Raw genomic sequence first — 22,492 nt, forward strand, 5'->3', positions numbered from 1 at the left:
ATAAAAATATAAGAGATGGCAAATCATGTATGACGATTAACTAGCGTTTTGAATATTTAGGAGATATGTGCTATAATTTTTTAAATTAACAATTTTATTTTTGCCCACCATTGCCTTAAAACACAGAATCGACTCCGACGAATCTCTGGCATGGACTCCAATGCTGTAAATTATGTCGGACTTCTACGATTACTGTGACTATTAACAGTTATCATTTATCAAAATATTGTAAATTATATAATTTTTTTTTAAAGTTTATTTATTTTTATTTATTTATATTTCCATTATTACGGCCTTAGCCGTAGTGTCGAGTGGTGTACAATTTTACAAGGTATTTCCTCCTTGCAATTTGCCTCGGTTGTACTGGTTGTAAAAAAAAAATAAATCGACATAAAAATAGTTCAACATTTCTTGAAGAATGTGGAATTTTTCAAGTTAATCACAAAAATTGCAATAACAGGTTGAAAAAGCTATATATTGTAGCCATACACTGTTATTTGATACGCACAATATCCACCTTTAAATATATTTTACTATAAACTAATTTCCAAACATTAAATAAAAATATTTTCCTTTTGTTATTTTAAATTTCTATTGCATAACCATTCACGATGCTAAAACTCAAGCCACCCACTTTGATTCTAATATTATCGAACAATACTGCCCTGGCGCCTTTAACAGATGATGAACAGCTAAGCCTTCGTCTACAGTCGAAGTGTGAAAAGATGAATTTGACGCCGTGCGTCAAATGCGACCTTGGTGACCACCAACAAAACGCACAGTACGAACTCTCTTACCCGGGGTGATAGAGAACCGAATCATAGACACCGGAGCCAGCAGATTGCGTTTGCAGCGTGGCTAAGATTATATTATTATCCCGCTAATGATGGAAATGTCTTAACTGCGTTCCTTGAAACCACGCAACAAGCCCCGGCAGCGGAAATTGATGATAATAAAGTAACCCGGGGCGATGATGTGGACGCCCGAAGGGAAAGTGTTCGATCGGGGCCCATCCCCGACACTTTTCTAACACTTCGAAAAGTCGTCAAAACGAAACGACTACTAATCACTGTTTTCGGCGCAACACTTTTTGCCCTGTGGCTCGGCGAGTTCGACCGCTTCGTCCCGTCTATCCCCAAAACGCCCTCGGGCAAACATTTGAGGAGTTTTGAGTGATGGTTTCAGTACCGGAATTCGACCCATTCCAGGAACACCCTGATTGGTGCTGATACACGCCTGCCTGTCAGTCATCGCCGATGAACCGAATCCCGAATGGTTCGGCCGGGTTGTTCTATCGAAAAAACAGGCATAAAAAGGAAGAACGCGAGGAAAGAAATAAAGTTTCAGTCCTAGCGCTGAAATTGGTGGAAAAAATGGAAACCCATAATTTTGACCTCTAATTTTAGCTAATTTTTCAAAACACTCTTTAAAAGTGTGAGACCAAATCGAATCCGTTCAGAGCCCCGCTTCGGTGGTCCTAGCGACGCTTCGCACTCGTCGCTCTACGCTTCACGCTGCAAAGGGGCTGTGGGTGGCCACGTTTGTCTTTCAACACTTGTTGGCACGGAACCTTCGTTGTCGTGCTGTCTGCGCGGAGGCAAAGAACTGTGGAAGCCCACCTCAGTGAGCTTCTCCGGTTTAATCTCCGGTTCGCTGTGAATGGTTCGAACAAGCGTGATAAATTTGAGTACATTTTTTCTGCTCGTTCATGCAACTTTTCATATTTGTTTATTGAGCTCGATTTCACTGTCACCGTCATCGCACGTTGGTTTCGGCCAGGGGCCTCTCAACTCTTCCCGTCTAGACAGGCCGGCAGACGCGACCGGGCCCTCCCCGGGCATATTCACACCTACGGAAACGAAAGGTTGCTGTTGCTGCATCTTCTATCCGCACCTTCCCGACGGGTGTCAAACCGAGGTGACAATATTTATCCCTCTGTGTCCCGGCCGGACACTAGGACCACAGCATGCGTCCATTGGTCTGGTCCTGCTGCGCACACCAAGGTGTTTGTTGCTGCCCATAAAAATAATGCTACAAATGGTCATTCTCGACCCGCGGTCCGTACCTTCCACTTTGCATTTGCAGCCCACCCTTACCGTCCAGTAAGGCGCTCGTCGCTTCTACGCTTCTTCTCGTATCGAAATCCCCGGGAGATTCGAGCATCATCCACGAAAAGTGGATAAAAAGAACAAAACTCACAGTGTAACTTCTTCACTTTTTCATAGCCGAACGATCGGTTCCGTATCGGTCGGTTACCTTCATTGTGGAGGTGGAATGGAAAATTAACATTCCAAACAATAATTAATTGAAAACGTCCCAAAAATGCAGGATAATACGATTATACACCCGCTACTACTGTCGCTGTCGATGCATTTGTCCCCATGGAAATACCGGAACGATCGTACGCGATCAATTGTGTCGATGATATCATGCGTTAGATCACCCTAGAGAATTCGTCGTAATAATCGTTGTTGCTGATAATAATTTTGATTTATTTCGGCCTAAAACTACAACACTCTTATGAGTAAAAATTGTGTATAAAATTATTAATTACGTTATAAATACATTGCCGAATATTTTAAGGAAAATTAAAAGCAATTTTCAATTTAAAAAAACAACAGATATGTCTGTCAATATTTTTGAGATATTTTAGGACCATTTAATTCAAGCGTCGTTAAAATATGGCCCAACAATAAATTTATAAGACTTGAAACTCAAAGACTTGACTTTGAAACACTTCACAAAGAATACAAATCGAATCTCGTCATCACTACAACAACTACATCAAGAGTCTCTCAGTTGTGTACATTATTCAATAAAATTTGTCTTTGATCGTAATTTTATAACCTATTATTAATTGATGGGTCTGATAGCTTACTAAGTTTGCTTCCATGAGTAGTCCAGAACGCACTAATCGAAGCTTTAGGTCTCTAATGTAACGATTATCGATTTAACATGTCATACTCGAGGATGGGAGAGTTTTTCCATTGAATACAGAGTACAACTTAAAAAGCATCTTTCTTTTTGGGTTTCAAAAATGTTCTAAAGATTTCGAGCCAAGTAACATGGAAGCGAAGAGCAATTATACAACATTGCAATAGCACAGAGAGGAGTTTGGAATCAATAATTTTTTCAATGGAAGTGTACTGGCAATATCGATACTTCTTGGATAATTAATAAGATAAAAACCACAATGGTTTTATGATATTACCATTTTAATATAAATTGCATTTTATATAATATTGAGTCCTTTACAGGAAAGTTGTCCCTAAAAAAATAAATTAAATTACAAGTACTTTGAGTGACATGGAAAGATACCAACCAGAATGTTAGCAAATCAATTAACTCTAAAAAAGTCTGTACTCTAACCTAATTGGATAATCGTTCTACGTAACAACAAAAATAAGCTGATGTAAAAGTAGACCATGGGTGAGTTTGTTCAATGCAACTACGCTTGTGATGGACACTTTCAACTTTTGTTTTAACTTTCTTACATTTCCTGACATTTCGTTAATGAATTTGTAGAGCCTCATCGATAAATTCCATTTAGTGCAGTTTTTTGATAAAGCCATATCAATTCTAACGAATTTCTCCTTCAACTGTTTAAAGAAGGTAGTTCACTGCGTTAAACCTCCCGGGAAGTTGTGAACAACAATGCGGTTATGCGTCCAAACAGAAGAACTTCTACCACCGACTCGAGCCCGACTCGGGGGTAGTGGCAAAGCGTAACAAATGAGCATCGTTATTCTTATATTTGTGTGTCTATATTGAAACGTCAAAATAGTCATTATTCTTTACCGTTCCATAGAAGCCCGTGGGCTCCAAAACCCCGTTGCCCACAATCCCGCAAACACACACGCACGTACACGCACAGGACAGTCGATCCTTGGGCACCGGCAAATAATGCCCCTGGACCCACAAAACCCGAACGCCTAAGAAAGGATTTAAGTAGATGTTTATTTATGATGAGAATAAACCTCGCCACTCGCGGCGGTGATTAATCTTATCCATGTGTCGTGCGTTAACCGTAGTACCGAGTGACCTTCTCCAAAAAAAAAACACAGCATTCGGGTGGATATGTTTCCTCTCTGTTGTATTGTATTTGTTTTGAAGCGCGTAGTGTGTTGTATTACGCGCTGTAAGTCATTGCTTCTGCTGATTGCGATTTTGCGTTAGATGGTGCGCTACCAGTCGTTGGGACGGATTTGACATCCGAAAGGTAGCACACGACGAAACTCCATCCGTCAGTTATTTCTAGTAAGACTGACGGACGATCTGCGCTCCAGTTTCAGGTCGTGTCTTGCAAATGACTTAATTTGACCTCCTGCTTAAGGTGCTGCAACCTTGTCGACCTGCGTAGCCTCGAATCGACACCGAATCAACAAGCGTCACAGCCGGTGGTCCCCGGTGTGGGAAGTGTGACCCCACGAGGAGAGTGTTTTATTTCCTTTTTTCGGTAATGTCCGAATCCATACCACCGAACCCGGCCCAAGATGGTTTGCATACGATGGCGACGTCTTCGGTGGGGAGGAAAAAACAAAACTTTTAATTCACGCTTTGCTGTAAAAGGGTTCTGGAAGGCTTTGGCCACTTCCCACCCCCATCCGGTCCAAACTTCAAGACGGTGCAAAGAGCGTTACCCGCATTTTGAGTGAATACCTGCTAATGATCGATTCGCATGATGTTGGAAAATATTCATATACCCCCGTTCCAGCTGGAGGGCTGCCAAATGGGACAAGTTCGCTCTGTCTGGCCTAAAATCTAAATCACCTGGCAATCGTGCGAAACAAAAAAAACCGACATAACATTCACACAACTTTGTCAACTGTACCACCATTTGTGGTGACAAGGTATGAATGGTGAGCTGGGTGTTTTTTTCTTTCATTCTTTTCACATAATTTCCCCAACACATTTCATGTCGCTTGTCCCTTAGCGTTTGGGAGACCTAAGGGCTGCACACGGGAGAAAGCTGCAAGAATAATCAACACGCTAGTCGGGGCGGGTAGAGTTCATCAGTAGCGACAACAACACCGACAAACCAACAACAAAACACCAACCGGTTGACGTGACAGAGTGCCCGTGGAAGGTGGTGTTGAATTTTTGTAATTTATTTGCTCGTGTACGCGTTGACGGGCTACGAACAAAGAGACGAACAACAACAGCAACAGTATAAAGGCACACACACACACACACACACACTTGCAGGGGTGTGCGCATTCGAGCACGGGTGGCAACTTTTTGCCGTTGACAATTCTATCCCCGAAAGGTGATTATGTGCGATAAATAACGATAATGCTCTAATTGTGCTCATTGCCGCGTGATGACGCCGGCCAGGGCACACAAATCGAGATGGATCGGCACATCGAGCGGTGGCAAAAGGTTCCCCTTTCATGGTCAACGGAAAAAAGGGGTAAAATCAGTAGGTAAATGGGGGAAAGCAGCGCAATAAAGTGCGGAAAAATATGTTCAACTTCTGTTTGCAGGATAACTGAAGGAAACTTGTTCAACGATGTGAATTTGAAGACTCTCGCATGCATGTGTCTTGTTCGAGTAGGATACTAACTAGATATTAGTGTAATAGTGAAGACAAAACTAATTTTAGAATTTCAAAGTTGTAATTCTTGGACGAAAACCTGCATTTATGTAAGATAGACTCAATTCCTTCAAAAATTCAACACTCTTTAAGCTAAGACACCTAATTTCAAAGTAAAACAGTAAATGATTCAATAAAATATCCGTATGCTATTAACTCTTGGTAGACATATGTGTATTATTTTTAACAGTAATCTTATTTAAACAATATCACTAAGGAACTTACTCACAGTGCAAAAACCTTGGAGAAATATTCTTCATCGTAAATCATCTTGATGTCATTAACCAAGCTTGTCAGCAAGGACAAGAATAGCCGCTATTAAACATTGATTATCAGAATCAACTGGGATATTTCTCCATGCTATAAGACTGACGAGAGTTGAATATATCAGCCACACCACCATCAATAGCTAATGCAGCTGGATCAATGAGAACTGGTTCTCGGTTAATTGTGTCGTCTAAGGAACCTCCTACTGTGAAGCAGTGAAACGATCACCGCTTTGCAGCTCAACAAACGACCATGTGTTGAGCTTTGTGGACTGACCGGCCAACACCAACAGGACCCCATTGTTTAGGACCAAAGGATCGTTGGTCGTAAGAACTATGCAGGATTGTTGCCGAGAAGCTCGAGACCCTTGCCATAGAGCAGCGGGTGTTACTGCACCGACAACCAGCAGTACCACTAGACATCTTTCGAATGCTGCCTGCTGACACGTTGCATAGCCACGTTGACAACGGGGTCGTAATTTATGACGAACAGGTTCCCTTCTTAATCCACTCGATCCCCCACTCAATAACGCGGAGCGCAGGGAATGGAATGGGACGGCTCGGGACGAGCTTATGTATTCGATCGTTACTCGATCAACACTTTGTCAACACTCGTTCAAAAGACGATTTTTCTTCCCCCTTTTTTGCCTGGAACCGAGGGAAGTATCAGCTTTCATCGATGGCTAGTGCTCAATCCGTTCCAATACGTTCGGCTTAGCCATAGTTCGACCTTCCAGTGGGAAATGAAAACGACTACGACGAACTGTCACCTCACGGACCACAGGCTGTTACGATCGGAACGGGGAGATATGGAAAATTAATGAATTTACAAATTAATCAGATAATGAGCGCTTTTCGCTTGGGTTTTCAGCTTCGGTGAATTGGTGAATCTGTTCATTCAATCGGATGGAGAAAAAAAAAACCTGACAAACAAAACACCACAAATTCCACCCTCAAGCCAAGCGTCAAGCGAAGAGCGATCGATCGATCGACAGTGTCTGACTGGTGAATTTGCATAATTTATGCTTTTGTCTCTGGCGAGTAAGAAAAGCAGCAGCTTCGACTGGCGTAACAAAATATTCAATCGAAATCAACACTAGCACAGGTGGCCCCCTAGAAGCTGGGGAATAAAACGGTTCGTTCCATCCCCTGTGCCGCCGATGATCGGTGACACTAACGATTAGAGGCTACGATTTTTCACACTTCCATCGACAGCTTATTGGAAACGATTATCCAATAGTCATCGGATCGGTTTCCCGAAGAGGAATCGCCACAGAAGACACATAAAGCATTGGAGGACTGGTTGGTTTGGTGGCAAAATATCGTAGTATTGTGTTCTCCGATACCTTAAGGGCTCTCAGACGGACAGCCAGAGTCCTCCTGTTGGCGATGCCACATGGTAATTGATGAGCGGCTAGCCCTTGGGTCATGGGCTCTCAAGAATGATGCTCGGTTATTCGGATTCGGAACAAATTTAAAGTTCGAAATCTTCCGTTCTTGGTCTCTTCGTTTCATAGTCTGGCCGCACAGAAAAGGTGTTAATTAAGCTGTCTTCAGGTTGAATGAAGATTGATGTATAGCATAGTTCGAAGCCTTTTTCATTTGATTTTCATAAAAGACGATAACGATCATTAGCTATCATTATATTAGCTGGTTTGTGTTTTTGTAAAAGTTATTCAACAATTTTTTAAGAATGTAAGAAAACACTATATCAAACATGAATGCAAAAAATCGAAAGCGAAAGCGCTAAAGCGCATATTCAACAAATACCTTTCCAATCTGCTTCTGGTAGCACCAAATACCCCCCATATAAAGCAATAAACTGTTGCTAATTTGTCTCGTACCGTACTGAATACAGGAAATGAGCCGAGCTGCTTAATGTTTCTAATGTCGTAAGATCACACTGCATCAAACTCCACCAATCAACCGATCGTGCGGGAGTCGATCATAAAGCAATCAGCTCCTAAATCCTTCACCGAATTGCCCCTTCGAGCAGCTGCCAGCAAAGAGCAAACGATCGACGAGACCACAATGTACGATTCGTTTGCATAAAAAGATTCATAGTCAAGCGTGTATGGTTAAACAGGGTTTCTTTTTTATTCCAGTTCCTTTCTCGTTCTCGTTTAGTTTTTTTTATGATCCGTTATTTTTGAGGTTTGGCGAATATTTGTTCTTTTTTTTTCTTAATGCACGATCGTGTGTGGTTTTGTAGTTCGGCAGTGCCCGACCATAACCGCATTGATTCGCGCCATCGGCAAAAAAACCGCATATAAGCCCAGATATAAGCCTACTGCAATGGAATTAATTTACGATCGATTCGTCGATCGGTCAACCGGGCAGCACGCTACGCAAACAGCTCAGGATAAAGCGGGCTGAAATGGCTTCATTTGAAGGATAATGTCTTATTCTTTCCTCTACGGCAACTCGATTGCAACGCTAATCTCTTCACCGCACCGCAGTTCAGTTTGCTAAACGATCCCGTGCTCCTGCGCGGCCAGTAAGTCCCCAACCCCGTCCTGGGAAAAAGGATGCAGTCTCTCGGCGCCACCACACGAGCATTCTGTTTATTAGACACGTTTTGCAACTCCAAAATCCGATCAGCCAGCTGCTCATTTTATGGACCAACAATTCAATCAGCATAATTTTTCCGGCTTTCGACTCCCACCGGACCCAGCGCAGCCGCACGGCAACGGTATGCGGAGAGAAATGTCTACGCATACCGTCCAACATTGTAATCGGACCCGGTCCGAAAACAACGTAGACAACGGATGACCGTCCCGCGCTCAGTTCCTCGCCGAAGCATCGAGCGATGGCTTTCGGGCGCTGAACATTGTAGACCATCGTTTGGAAGCTTATCGTGGATCGGATTCATTTCGGCGACAGTAAACTAATCTCAATTAATTAAACCACGATAAAACGCGCACCCTTCCGGCCGGCCCTCCCGGGGTGTCGAGGGAGCCATCGACTGACGCGGACCCGGCGATGTATGTTTTATGTATGAGCGTGCTGGATTTTGGGTAGCGAAAGCGAAAGAAACCCGACGGAGAGCGCGGGACGCGGGAGACACCGTTTTGCGTTGGTGTTGTACACTAGGCGATGCCACCTACCCGAACGCACAAAGATACACCGGGACCAGATAATGGCCGGTGTCCATGGACTATAAATCAAGCTCCCGGTTCGTTATGCGGCAGCGTTTGCGTCTCGGGCTTCTGCTCGTGTGTGCCACACGGTTCAAAACTTTTGGCGTACGCGAAAAAGTCGCCCCCTTACGGTGGGTTCGGGAATCCGCCAGGGAGTCATAAAAAATTGTGTTTAACGATACCGATCGAAGCGAGCATTAGTTCGGTGTCGATGGTTGTGTCGGTATTAGGAAGCTAGGACAGACGATATCGTAACCGAAGCCAGTGTCGTATTAATGTGGTTTCGAACAAAGTGTGCGATTGATTATCTCTCTATACGGTGCAAGCGTAAGCAATCTCGATCGATGAAATATCGATTAATATTCAATAGTGATCAAACTTCATTATACGAAGCTTTCATCAGTGTATGAAATTGTGCATATTAAGCGACATTGTTTCAGCAAATTATAATGTTCTTAAAATTTGTAATTATAAATAGTGAATAAAATTACTCGGTATTGAAAACGTTATCACCTAATTAGGGGGATTTGATAGATTTTTATTCAAAAATTTCTGCAACCATAAAATCCACTCCAATAAAATCCGGTGCAAAAATAAAATTTGAGTTCCTATTGGCGTTTTGTGTAAAAATAATCCAAAACAAAGCAAACAATCAATTATTATTATTTAAACAATACGTTAAGATCAAATTTAATGGTGAAGATATGTGGCAAGACGGAGGACAATTAAAGTTAAAGCTTTCTTTTAATTAGCAGTAGTATCTTCTTACATTTCCATAAGTGTTTAACTCATTACATCCTAACAAAGGTAAAATTTTTTGGTAGGAGGAAATTCCTACTAAAAAATGCAGAATCTTCGTCGAGGTCTCGAATATTTAAAATTGAAACAAGAGTACAAAATATTAGTCCAAATCTCATAATGATTCGTATACCATTCTTTGTAATTTTAGTTTAAGTCATGTTGGTTATACAACAAGAGGGAAACAAAAATAAATTGGCATCACATCATATTACATCACTTTACATTGTTGATGCTTCACCATTACATCCGAACTTTGGACACTACAAAACACAACAATAATTAACTAAAACTGACACATGAATATTGGCACTAAAGACAGGGTCATCATTATCATCTGAAGATTTTCAAAATAATGTTGACATTTTTGTTTGATTTAAACGATTACTGCTCAAGAAATTCCATACTCTAGGAAGTAATGGGCTTAAGCCGGTCGATTTCTTATAAATTCAGAATAGTGAAGCTTAATTTTGAATTAGCTTAAAGACAAAAAATCATAACCAAAAACAGAATATTCTAATTCAGAGTAACTAATTTTTAAGCCATCAAACACCAATCAAATTAAGTTGTTTTCTTAGTCCATTAAAACAAAATAAATTTCCACCATTTCTCAATTAAAAATTGAAAGCAACAAACACGGTCATCGCAATGATTACAAGACATACATGACCCAGCCCCATGAATTTTTTATCGTCAAATCACACCTTACTCCAATCAAGACAGTGTAAAAGTGAGAACAATATAATTACTCTTTGTTTAACCCCGAAATCTTCGTAAGACGTTCTGAACTGATTAGGTCGATAAAGGTAGAAAAAATCAACGCCTATTTTACAGAAAAAGAAGCACCATTTTGACTAATTTCAATGCGCTTACGGTGTCCGCCCGAAACTGAGCTGTTTGATTTTAATTCTTGTTAGGGCCATAAATTATTCGATAAAACCTAATCCGTGGTGATCGTATCGTTTGCATGCCATCGTTCGGTGGCTAATGCTGCCCAAATCGAAACGAAGTACACGCTGTTATGACGAAAGTGCTACGAAAATCCGACACCGGCAACCATCGACTGTCCGCAGCCTGTTACGAAGTGGTTGGATGTTTAATTAAATTTAAATTTACTACCCAGCAACCATAAAAATCCGTACGGCTTATCAGCAATTTCAGGTGACAAAACCTTGAGGTCGGTATAATTCCCCGCTACGGGCGGCAGGCCTTCGCGACTGGCGACGCGTTATAAATGTAATCTTATTAATTTTTTATTGCACCTCCAGGATGGTGAGCCTCCGGTGGAGTTGCCACGGCGAGCCAGCTGAAATAATGCCTTTACGACGCAGCGAAAGAAAACGAACTGTGCTGAAGAAAACAATCACGGCAGGACTGCAAGGGTGAGGTGACCAGCGTGAGCGTAAATTAAAATCCAAATCCCAAAGTCAGACCCAAGCGTCAGCGGACGGGTGCGGTGTCGGTGAGGTTCGATTATAAACACCTTTTGCCTAATTAAGGACCCAAGCCTAAAGTGCACCGCGGGTGGCAAAGAACGCACTCACCGCAACCCGTCAGTGCGCGAGGGTTTATTGTTGTTATACACTACCATTTTTTGTAGTGTCGGTTGTATCGTTGGACTGATGAATGTTACGGGTTGGGTTGGTTTTTTACCCCTGCTTCTCTTGATTGTTTGTAGTAAATCCAATGACGTTTAATGCCTGCTTGCACCACGTTAACATGTCGACAGGTCTGAGAATGCAACCTTATGGCGCTATCTTTCGGAAGGAGCGTTAAGGTTTCGCCTTCGTTTCCGTGAGCATTAATATTTCACTTCATTAGAAATACCCAGTTCTAGTGAACCGTATTGATAAAGCTTCCTCGTAGAGCTCCACTGGCAATGCACTGTTTTAGTGTCTGATGTTTATGAAACGTTTTGCTAGAATTTATGGGTCAGAAGGCTAACGAAAGCTCGAAGGCACACGCATAAAAATTGGTTGGCAGTTTAATTGCGCTTGGTTACAATCGCTTATCGAGTACGGTCGAAACAGGCCCAGCAAGTAATGGGCACCGTTCCATTTTGTTGATGTCGATGTAAATTGAAATGGCGAGCACCATCGTCATCATCCTTGCACCTGATAGTACCAGCCAGAGCTGATACGATGTCAGTATTCTCATTAAGCATTAATGTCACTCAAACCGCGCCAAGTCAATCATGGCGTTGGGTGTGAACGCAAGCAAAATTCAATCGAAAATTGGTCTGCTGCTGTACGGAATGAAGCAGAGGTTCGTTACATATGGTGTAACGAATTTTTTCATAAATTATCACGTCCGATGTGTTAGACAGTGTCGCTCCTTTAGCACACCTACGCAACCCCCGGGAAAAAGGGTCGTCCATTTTCTATTCCAACCAATCAGCCTGGGCGGCGAGACAACCGAGTTGTCATTTGAAACAATGTATGAACCGACGAAAATAAAAAAAAAACGAAATAAAACAAGGTGTGTGTGTGAGGCTATGTATCATTCCACCCCAAAGTTTCTAGACCACATTTGGTGAAGAATGATCTTCCTTCCGTATACGTATAAGCATCACACCCTTACTATTTACAGTCAACCCTCACTTGTACGCTTTAAACATGCATGTGTTTGGGTTCCTCTTTTTGTGCTCCAACACATACACTTTTTCAAACTGACAAACGACATATTGCACTGGAACGGTGGAATGGAACGTTGAGAGAATTTTTATAGCAATAAAGAACATAAAAAGAAACAAACTACAACACTCCCCCAACAGAAACATCAGCCTCGTTACTGTTAGAAGTAACCAGAAACATGGAGACCGAATTGACACGCGCTCCTTCCGAAACCCGGCGACATTTTCGTCGATGGTCGTTGTGTCGGTAATTGGAACGAATTCCTAGCGCCATGTTTGGGCGAGTCATTTTTCTTCATTCCCTCCAAAAATGCAACCCAAACGCTACACTGGCTTTGAATATGTGTGTGATTGTTTTGAAGCTGGTTTTCCCACTCTCAGCGTTGGAAAGGAGCCATCCATCGAAACTGGAGCTAAATCATCCAGTACGGAGGGCGCAGGGCGATGGTTGCCAATGCAACGCTTTGCCAACTAACCCATCATCGTAATCATCGTGTTACAGAACCGCCATGTGGAACCGTTCCCAGCACCTTCAACTGCGGACGCATCCACGTACGGGCGGAATCGAAAGCTTTCCCGTACCCTTTGCGCTTGGTGTAATTGAAAATCAAACTGAAAAACAAGGCATTAAATTTTCAAATTGAAAACAAATTGCCAACGGGTAACGTTCTCCCAGAATTGTCAGTCATTAGTCTTCTGCATTGTGTTCTGCATTGGCCGCCAGACAGGCAAAGGGCGATGCAGTTGTTAGTATGGTGCTATAAATTAGCGCAAAACCAATAGGCCAGTGGAATGTGCGATTTTTGCCATTACGCTCTTTATGAAAGTGGGATGATTTAAATCGACCGATGAATGTAATTGATAATATGGGCAGTACTCAGTATTAAAACATGAATTTGGAGCATCAAAATGCTGTCAGAGAACATTTTTTTGCAAAATAGAAGATTTGAATGTTTGAAAAAAAAAACATCCAAGTCCAATGTAAAGTCTATTCGTTTATTCATACTCTGAGGATATGATGAATTTCTGCTTCACAGAGTCAGACACGTGTTAGTTGAAACTTCTATCGATTAATTAATTAGTTGGGATTCTATTTGCGTATGAAGAACATTTAATGATCATATGCCATTTTTTTATCTCTAATACCTTGCAAAATATACAGTTTTCACTAGAGTTAATTACATCTTAACAAGCCCATATTTGGTGAGTTCCCTTTTAATATTCCTTTAAATTTACGAATTTCTTTCACTAGTAGGTCTTTGTTCAGTGGTGGATCAAACGGTAGGCGAAGTAGGCGGTCGCCTAGGGCCTCGCCGTGTTGGGGGCCCCAACAAATTTGTGCCGATTGTGCGATTTTTGGAAATTTAACAGCAGAGTTAATTTATAGCAAAAAATTAATTTAAAAGGTCTAAAGGTCTATTTAAAAATCTATCAAAAATAACTTCCTTGGTTATATAAAACATTTGTTTCTTTGTGATAAATTGAATGCAGAGAAGAATATCGACTTTGTGACATACGCATACGAAGATGTTCATATGTTGCACAATATTTGGTATGCACATATGTTGCGCAACATGTGTTGTGCAACGTCTGGCGTGCAACATCTTACATGCAACAACTTGGGATTGCAACTACCGGGAAGCGCGTGATTTGTGCTTGCTCGACTGGTACCAGGTGTTACCTCTTGACAAACATGCTCTCCTGGTATTGGAAATCTCAAAACAGCTGGTTTGTATGGAAAGTTAGTGTTTAAATATTGTATACCTTACGGCGCATTGCATTGCAAGTTGGTTGCAAAGTTAGTGTATAAACATTGCATACCTTACGGCGCAGTACCAGGAGTAGTGATGGGTCAAATCGCACTTTTCACTGTGCGGTGTGTGGTACCACGCACAATTCGTTGTGTTGTGCTATTGTGGTACCACAGTAAAATGTCACATGGCTTGCATGCAACACACTCTCCCTGTGTGACATACAATTTTTGTGGTACCACACATGTATTGTGCTGCGCACAGTTTTTGTGGTACCACAATTTTTGTGTATCGCACAATTTTTGTGGTACCACACAGTTATTGTGCAGCGCACAGTTTTTGTGGTACCACAATTTTTGTGTATCGCACAATTTCAACGATACCACACAGTTATTGTGCAACGCACAGATTTCGTGAGCTGCGTATTGTTTCAGGCTGCTAATTGTACAGCTCTTGTATTATTGCAGTTCGTTGTTTAAAAACTAATATACTGTTATTTAATATTATCTATATTAATTCTTTCCCTGCTGTGTGCAGCATTTCCAGTGCATTTAGATAAATTATTTAACTATTTATCTAAATAACTGTGAATTTCTATGCATTCTATGTCTATGTCTTCAAATAAATTTTAGTTACTATCATTTTCCGGAGGAGAAGGATATTTTTATGTTAAAACTGGTTATAAACTAATTATTCAAGGAACATTATTGCAATATAAAAGCTGCACAATTAGCCAGAAACAACGCGCAGCACACGAAATATGTGCGCAGCACACGAAATATGTGCGCAGCACAATAACTGTGTGGTACCGTTGAAATTGTGCGATACACTAAAATTGTGGTACCACAAATATTGTGCGCAGCACAATAACTGTGTGGTACCACAAAAATTGTACGATACACAAAAATTGTGGTACCACAAAAACTGTGCGCAGCACGATACATGTGTGGTACCACAAAAATTCTGCGATACACAAAAATTGTGGTACCACAAAAACTGTGCGCAGCACAATACATGTGTGGTACCACAAAAATTGTATGTCACACAGGGAGAGTGTGTTGCATGCAAGCCATGTGACATTTTACTGTGGTACCACAATTATATTTTGTGTGTAGTGTGCTCGCACACTTTACTGTGCTGTGTGTGCGTGGTACCACAGTGTCACACGACCCATCACTAACCAGGAGCTACCTCTTTCGTGGATGCTCTCCTGGTACTATACATTCGGAAACTGGTAGTTTTCGAAGAAATTTTTCACGACCAACGGGAAAGTTAGTGTTTAAAAGTGACATTGCATACCTTTCGGCGGTTTTCGAGCAAAATTGCTGTACAAGGTGCTACCTCTTCCGTGAATGCTTTCCTGGTATCGGAGATCTGAAAACAGCTGGTTTGTATGGAATTTCGTACCAGCCAACGGGAAGTTTGAGCGAAATGAAGGATGCTTTCCGTTTCATCGATCAACCTTACACTAGCGATCGCTCTCCCGGGTTTGATAGTATGCAATGCAATAGTGCTGGGCAAATTTATTCCACACTGCAGGAGTCACCTCTAGAAAAACATGTAATCCTAGTTTCGCAAATCTGAAAACAATCGTGTTGTTCATCGTCTAAAACATCAACATGAGCGAAACAGGTTTCTAAGAAATTTCTCTGATTGTTACCGTAAAGTAAACCGATTGAAAACTGTAGCTTGGGCGAAAAATCGTAGAAGGCCACTACTCAGGATTGGTAAATCCTGGACTACTCAGGATTCGTAAATGTACGTAAATCGTAAAAAATGTGCTCCAGTTAGTGGCGTTATGGTTCTCCTTAGTGCATACAATCGTTTATATATAGACTAGCTTACTAGGCCTGTTTACAGGGCTACGCAACAGAACTCTGAGATGTACGCAAGGGAGCTTTCTTTCCGAGACTTTGTTGGTGTTGTTAAATCATGTTTGAAGTACACCTCCCTAACACCGATAATGCCGTAGCAAAATTATAGGTCCCCCTTTAAAAATTCCGCCCTGCGCCTCCAAAGGGGTTGATCCTCCATTGTCTGTCTTTTTGATGTCGATTCATGGTTTGAAAGGTGCATAACAATTTTTCAAGAGCCTTTTCGTGAGTCTATCTGTCGTTACATTTTGATTATATTCCAATATCAACAATGTAATTGAGATATTAATGTCTTCTGTTCTAAGCTTTTCATTTACGTTGTCTAGAACATTTAAATACAAGGAAAAGTTAACTTGCATTGCTTTCCTGAGGTATAGTTTCCTCGCTAATCTTTAAGTTATCTTTCTAAAACTTATAGACAAACAATTCTACAAAAAAAAAATATAAAAATTATTAGATTTCGAGAGATTCACAAAACTTAATCACTCCGACAATCTACATTCGAACCCACCCAAGAAGCATACGAAGATTAATTCATCAAAATCCAAATTACAGCGCTCTAACAGCTCGTACCAATTTCATAATTACTGACATAATCGCTTTCATAAACTTCACGGAAATGCGAAGCGCGCGACGATAGGGCTTGCTGGACACGGGACCATCTGCAGCACACGCTCAGCGACATAATCCGGCGATGTATGCAACTAATGCCACTCCACCAATAATCGCTGTATAATGACCAATTCATAGCTGTGCAGGCTTACACTTCTTTTCTCACTTTCCCTTCACTGAAAACTTGCCATACTTAGGATCCTTTTTTAAAGCATGTTTTCTCGACCGGAAAAACATTCAGAAATGCATTTTTGGGGATTTTTTTTAATGGTACCACGGAAATGAAGAGAACAAAAATTGAGCCTAATGATTTATTGCCCTTAATCCCACCCGGAAAATGACTCCTAATTCTGACACTTCCTTTTGCTGCGACTCGATAACGATCAGTCTTTCGATCGTATTGCGTGAAAGCGGTAAGGAAAAAAAAACAAACTTACCTTCCCGTCTTGGTGATGATCATTTCCGTGCCAAGCTCGTTGAACTTGTCCCAGAGCTCTTTCGTCTCCAGGTGACACTGTACCGGTCGCAAGTCATCCGAATTACAGGACCCAACGATGGTCGGTCGTTTCTAGCGAGGAAAGCAATCGAATAGAACCATTAGGCTCGAAAGAACAGGGATCAAACTGGTAATCATCGCATCTTACTTGCGCTGGTTCCGGCGAAAGCCGTTCCTCGTCCGATACGGAAATGCTGTTGGGTGTTTCGGTCGTTCGCGAATGGGTCACACGGCCACTGTCGGAGGACTTTGGCTCCTCGGAATCACTGCACTCTTCCACATCCACGTCCACCTCATCGTCCGCCTCGGAGAGCCGATCGACAGACGAATTTTGTGAGCCTGCCGAGGAGAAGGAAACAAAAAACCAGCCCATTGGATTAAAACATTACACAATTATTAAAGCACATTATTTTAAATTATCGGCGTAAGCGTACAACCTCGCTCGTCGTGCATCCGTACGCAACATGAACGCGGACCCGCGGGGTGCGCTGCTGTGGTGTGTGGAGTGCGCTTTACTCGTTCTATGCTTGTGCTAATTAAATATTCCATTAACACCGCGATTACGGCTTGTTTAATAAATCAAACATTAATACGCATAAATTAATTCCAATTACGTTCGCACCGAAAAGAGGCAGCAAACCACAAAAAAACAGTAATCATGCCTCCTCGTCCAGCCCATCCACACCACGAATTATCGCGTTTGGGTGGGTTGCGGCGGAAGGGACAAGAGTTGTGGGGAAAGCCGGCTAGGATACATCCGGAAACCCGGCGTATGCAATTGAAACATTTGCCATGGAAATGAAATACATTAAATTAGGCGTGAAACAATAAAAAACAAAGTACGCCCCAACGGGTGTGGTTTGCTTTTTGAATTTTCATCGGGATTCGGGTCAAAGGGAGAAAAATCATTGGGTCGGGAACGAGGAAAATGGGTCCTGCTGCTGCGAGTAGGAACCCACTCATCGGGCAAACGCACAGCGCTGCTGGCTCGTTGCTTGGTATGGGACGAGCTTTCCACATTAATTTTCCCACCTTTACTCGCCTCGCCTCTACGCGTGTGTGTGTGTGTGTGCGCAAAGTATGGCCGATGATCGTGGACGAAATGCCGGTAGATAACAATAGAGACATTTAGCAAACATTTTGAGCCGAACGGGTTACGAATATAAAAACATAAATAAAATCAACATGCGCTTAACAAGCGCACACAAACACACACACACTGACTTTCCGCCTCTTCATCCTCAACACCTCAGCCTGTCCGAGGTTTCGAACCGGTTTTTCTCATCAAAATATTCATCGCTACCATTCCGCGGCCGAGCAAACCGAGGCGGCTGATTGTGTGAGGGGGAAACAAATATTTATGCAAACGTGCCATGCTTGAGGAGAGTTTTGTTGTTTTTCACCATTGCGAAAGATAACAGCTCTTTTTTCTTCTTCTCTCTCTTGTTGTTGTAGATTATTGCCAAAACCGTGTCATCTCTTAATTGAATAAAAATGGGCATGTTTGTTGTTTTCGTGTAATACAATTGAAAAAAAAATGCAATGTTTTGTTAAAATATGAAAAGAATGAACCATTTGGGCGTTGGGTTAGCAATAAGCGTAACGCAAAACATGCTTTATGGGCAGATTTATAATTCCATTATTTGTTTGTCCATTACATCGTTGGTTTTAAATTTGAATGGTGGAATGAAACATTGCCCAAACTTTAAAACAAAAATGCTAGCAAATATGATTCAACCGAGTTCCATTTAAATTTCACATTTTGTAACGATTTCATACCGCCAGTGAAACCAAGGAAAGTGCCATATACTGTCCATTGTTTATATAATAGTTGTTTCCGGTTTGTTATTGTTGAAGAATCGTGTTGTTTTTTTTGTTTCTTTTACACTTCCTTTGCACTTCCTTTGCTACCATTTTATGACGTCCGATTTTTTTATGAATCCTGCCACCTGCGGCCCAATAAAACCCAATCAACTGTAAATCGATATCAATTGGTGAAAATTATTGCCATCCAATAGCGGCTCCGTTGGCCACCGCCGGATGAAGTTTCTCCGTCTGAATGCCATCTTCCGCCATCGGAGCGACAACATTTATCACCCTACCCGTTTAGTGTATCACACTTTCGCTCGTTACGATAGTTTGCGGAAACGAAGGAAAAACAAACCCAACGCGAAATCGAACAGAATCTCCACACTCAATGATCCATATCGGCCGTGTGAGTAAAGGTTTGCTCACCTCCATCGGCGATACAACTCATTTTTAATTGACAACACACACCGAACTGGATGAAACTCCAATCGGCGCAAGGTTATATTGTCGAGGGGGGGAGGTTCACGTTCTTCACGCAATCACCAAATGAATTTGTGCGTAACTTTTCCGCACGCAACGGGTCTGAACAAACATTGTAACACTTTGAGCCAACAATGCTTCAACACATTTTGGCAGCACTGTACCTGTTTGAGGGGCCCATAGCGGTAGCGCTTCGTTAAACGGTTTAAATCTGGCCACCACACAACAACCACCGTATAAGAAAGTTTTTCAACACTTTATTACGAGGTGACTTGGTACGCACACCGAAACAGGTGGCTTTCATCGAGGTGGACTGGATCGCCATTTCCGATCCGATCAGGTTTCCCAAGGACCGGGAATTTATTTTGCCCCCGAAATCCCGTTTTTCCCTACACACGCATACGCAAAAACGAAACGCTCACGCACGCACCATCGCACGCATCGTGCAGCGAAACTGGCCGCTGTCAACGGGGCGGCATTTTGTGCCTTTGTTGCCGGCAACTCTCGGCTAACCCTTTTTTCCCTCCCCCCTCATTCGGTGACCTTTCAGGCGAAGGTTGAGGAAATTGAAACGGTTTGATTTTTCTTTTCCTAGCTTTTCCACTGCGAAAGGGGTTGCGATGGTAGATTTAAATGTGTTTTATCATGCACTTTTTCCTGTGCTCCGTTCAGCCGTTCCCTTCGGAAGCGTATTTCAGCGTATTTGTTGGAGCAGTCATTTACCCATACTTTGCCCAGCAGGTTCTTTGTAGTGTGGAGACATGGCGATCCTAGCTGCGTCCCATGTAATGGGAAACCCCGGAACCCGTCTTTCGGGAGGCCAACGATTTACGATAATGATAATGATGGGCACCTGTGTAAAGTGCGAATTGTTCGCACTGCCATCGGTCGGAAAATGGGTTGCAAACATGCAGCAGGCTCCAAAAGGCTTAAGCAGTGCGTTTGTCTTGTTTGCCTTCTTGATTGAAGCATGCTCGCAGTGGGGAAGATTATTTTTTGGTAGCCCATTTTTCGTGACGATGGCAATGGATGTAGCGAGTCCCATCATGAATGGAGGTGTGAGAATTCTAATAAAATCTTAAGAAACCCCATCATCAAGTGAAGAGAATTCACATCGCGCACTAGCGGGTAATGGCCAAAGCAAATTAAGTGCAGTGTACGTGAAGTATTAGCGCACGCACATTGGATACTTGTACAATTTAGCAATTATGGATTGAAGAAATAGTTGATTAAAATTTTAAACTAGTTTACATGGAATGCTAAAAAAATAAAAACAGTCTATAACTAATCTAACTTGAGATCCTGTTCCAATTATGCTAAGATGTCGATAAAACGGGATTCAATGTTCCGATCCACTGTTTTAGTCGTCGTACAAAAATCTCGTACACGGAAGGCTGCTTTCCCTTCTTCTTTCTAAAAAAATTTTTTGTGATGTTTTAACGGAAAAGCTACATTTGTTGAGGTTGTTTTAATATCATTAAAAAAAAAAACAGCAGTTGTGTTATATAAATTATTCACGTGTATAGTCTGCATCGACAAGATCAACTTTCCTTACAAGTAAAGAAGCAACATACCATGTTATCAACGCCTTTACAATACCTTTAGTTCATTAAGGATTTGTTTTATATTCTACTTTAGATATTTTTAATTTAGATCAGTACCTTCATAAGTTCTCTTAAGAACTTCCATGTGCTCTGCGAGAAGTTGTTCACAAATTCAATAAGAAATAATATCTACTCCAAAAAACGAATCTATCCAAAAAGGGTTTGCGACTCTCTGGTCAAACAGCCCTGAACATATGTAAAAATTGTTCAATTTATATAAGCTTCAAGAAATACTCATAGAATATTTTAGTCGTGAAATTGTTAAAACCAGCATCAAACGTATGCTCAATACTCATACTCAATACTAGATGTTTCTTTTGAAATATGCGCAGAAGTTTTTTTGAGCATTAGTATTTTGCAATGAGATCACAATAAGAAATAATAAGTTTATTTGCAATGACAATTTGACACACATTCTGAACACTTGGACTTGGACATCAGATTGGGCTTGAACTCAATGTTTTACGGGCTTTAATCTCGTACAGCCATAACAACGATAAAAATTTGCGTAAAAATTATGTTAAGAACACACGTATTACCAGACTTTCAAATTAGTAAAACAAATAAATTTATTAACAAACAAATAAATAAATATTAAACTACCTTTTGACATTTAATAAGAATAAGGAATTTCACTGACATAACTTTGTTTTATTTTTGTTGAAGTCTTTTATTATTCAGTTTACTGAAAATGTGAGAAAGGAATTGTTTTCAAAATAGTTTAAGTTTACTCATAACTAGGATAAGAAGGATCACGATTGAATTCAAATGATTTTTAATTATTTTTTAAATTATCTAATGATATTATATATAACTACACTATATAAATATTCGCTTGTACAATCTTAAATTAAAATCATCATAACAAGCATAATTTAGTAGCTCTTAATTCAATTTATGCTTTTTAACTATGTCATTGCTTCACACCAATGCTTGTTAGAGGATAAAATTAGGATGAAACACAAACGTGTTTGGCTCTACAGGGCTCGAGGCCCTGTTTAGAGCTTTTGGTGTGGTTCACAACGCCCCACCAGCAGTACATAAAACGCCTGAACAAAATCAACGGTCTAACCCGTACAACCACCATCGGCGATCGTTACCAATTCCACCCGCTGAGTTCATTAGAGCCATTCAGCTCCACACCGTTCAGCACATTCCGCAAGTACCACAGCATTAGGGCGTCATTTTGCTGGTGCTGCTGCTGATTGCAGCCTGAATTATGACAGGCTACTGTCCGGTTGTTTGCATATCACTCTTTTTCCTACCCAACGCCCCATTATCCTGTTTCCCACACACGCACACACATTCCGCCGTGTAGCGCAAATTCCAAACATACACACAGCCACGCATACACCACAACAGTGGAATAAATCAATTTTAAATAGATTATCGGCACGATTAAAACCGAGCTACCGTGGGTGGTCCACGAGATTGGCG

The 22,492-nt window shown here is 41.4% G+C and overlaps 1 protein-coding gene across 1 annotated transcript in view; it reads right to left on the reverse strand.

Moving 5' to 3' along the window:
- Positions 1-22,492, reverse strand: part of LOC128302266 (T-box protein H15-like) — a 53,758-nt gene that overhangs the window by 29,763 nt on the left and 1,503 nt on the right. Inside the window, exons 2-3 of the mRNA XM_053039049.1 lie at positions 17,311-17,501; positions 17,104-17,234 (exon numbers count right to left, since the gene is read on the reverse strand). Of these exons, the coding sequence (XP_052895009.1) occupies positions 17,104-17,234; positions 17,311-17,501 (322 nt within the window). The remainder of the gene's footprint in view (positions 1-17,103; positions 17,235-17,310; positions 17,502-22,492) is intronic.

The sequence above is a fragment of the Anopheles moucheti genome, chromosome 3, assembly GCF_943734755.1.
Source record: "Anopheles moucheti chromosome 3, idAnoMoucSN_F20_07, whole genome shotgun sequence".
NCBI classification, from domain to species: Eukaryota; Metazoa; Arthropoda; class Insecta; order Diptera; family Culicidae; genus Anopheles; species Anopheles moucheti.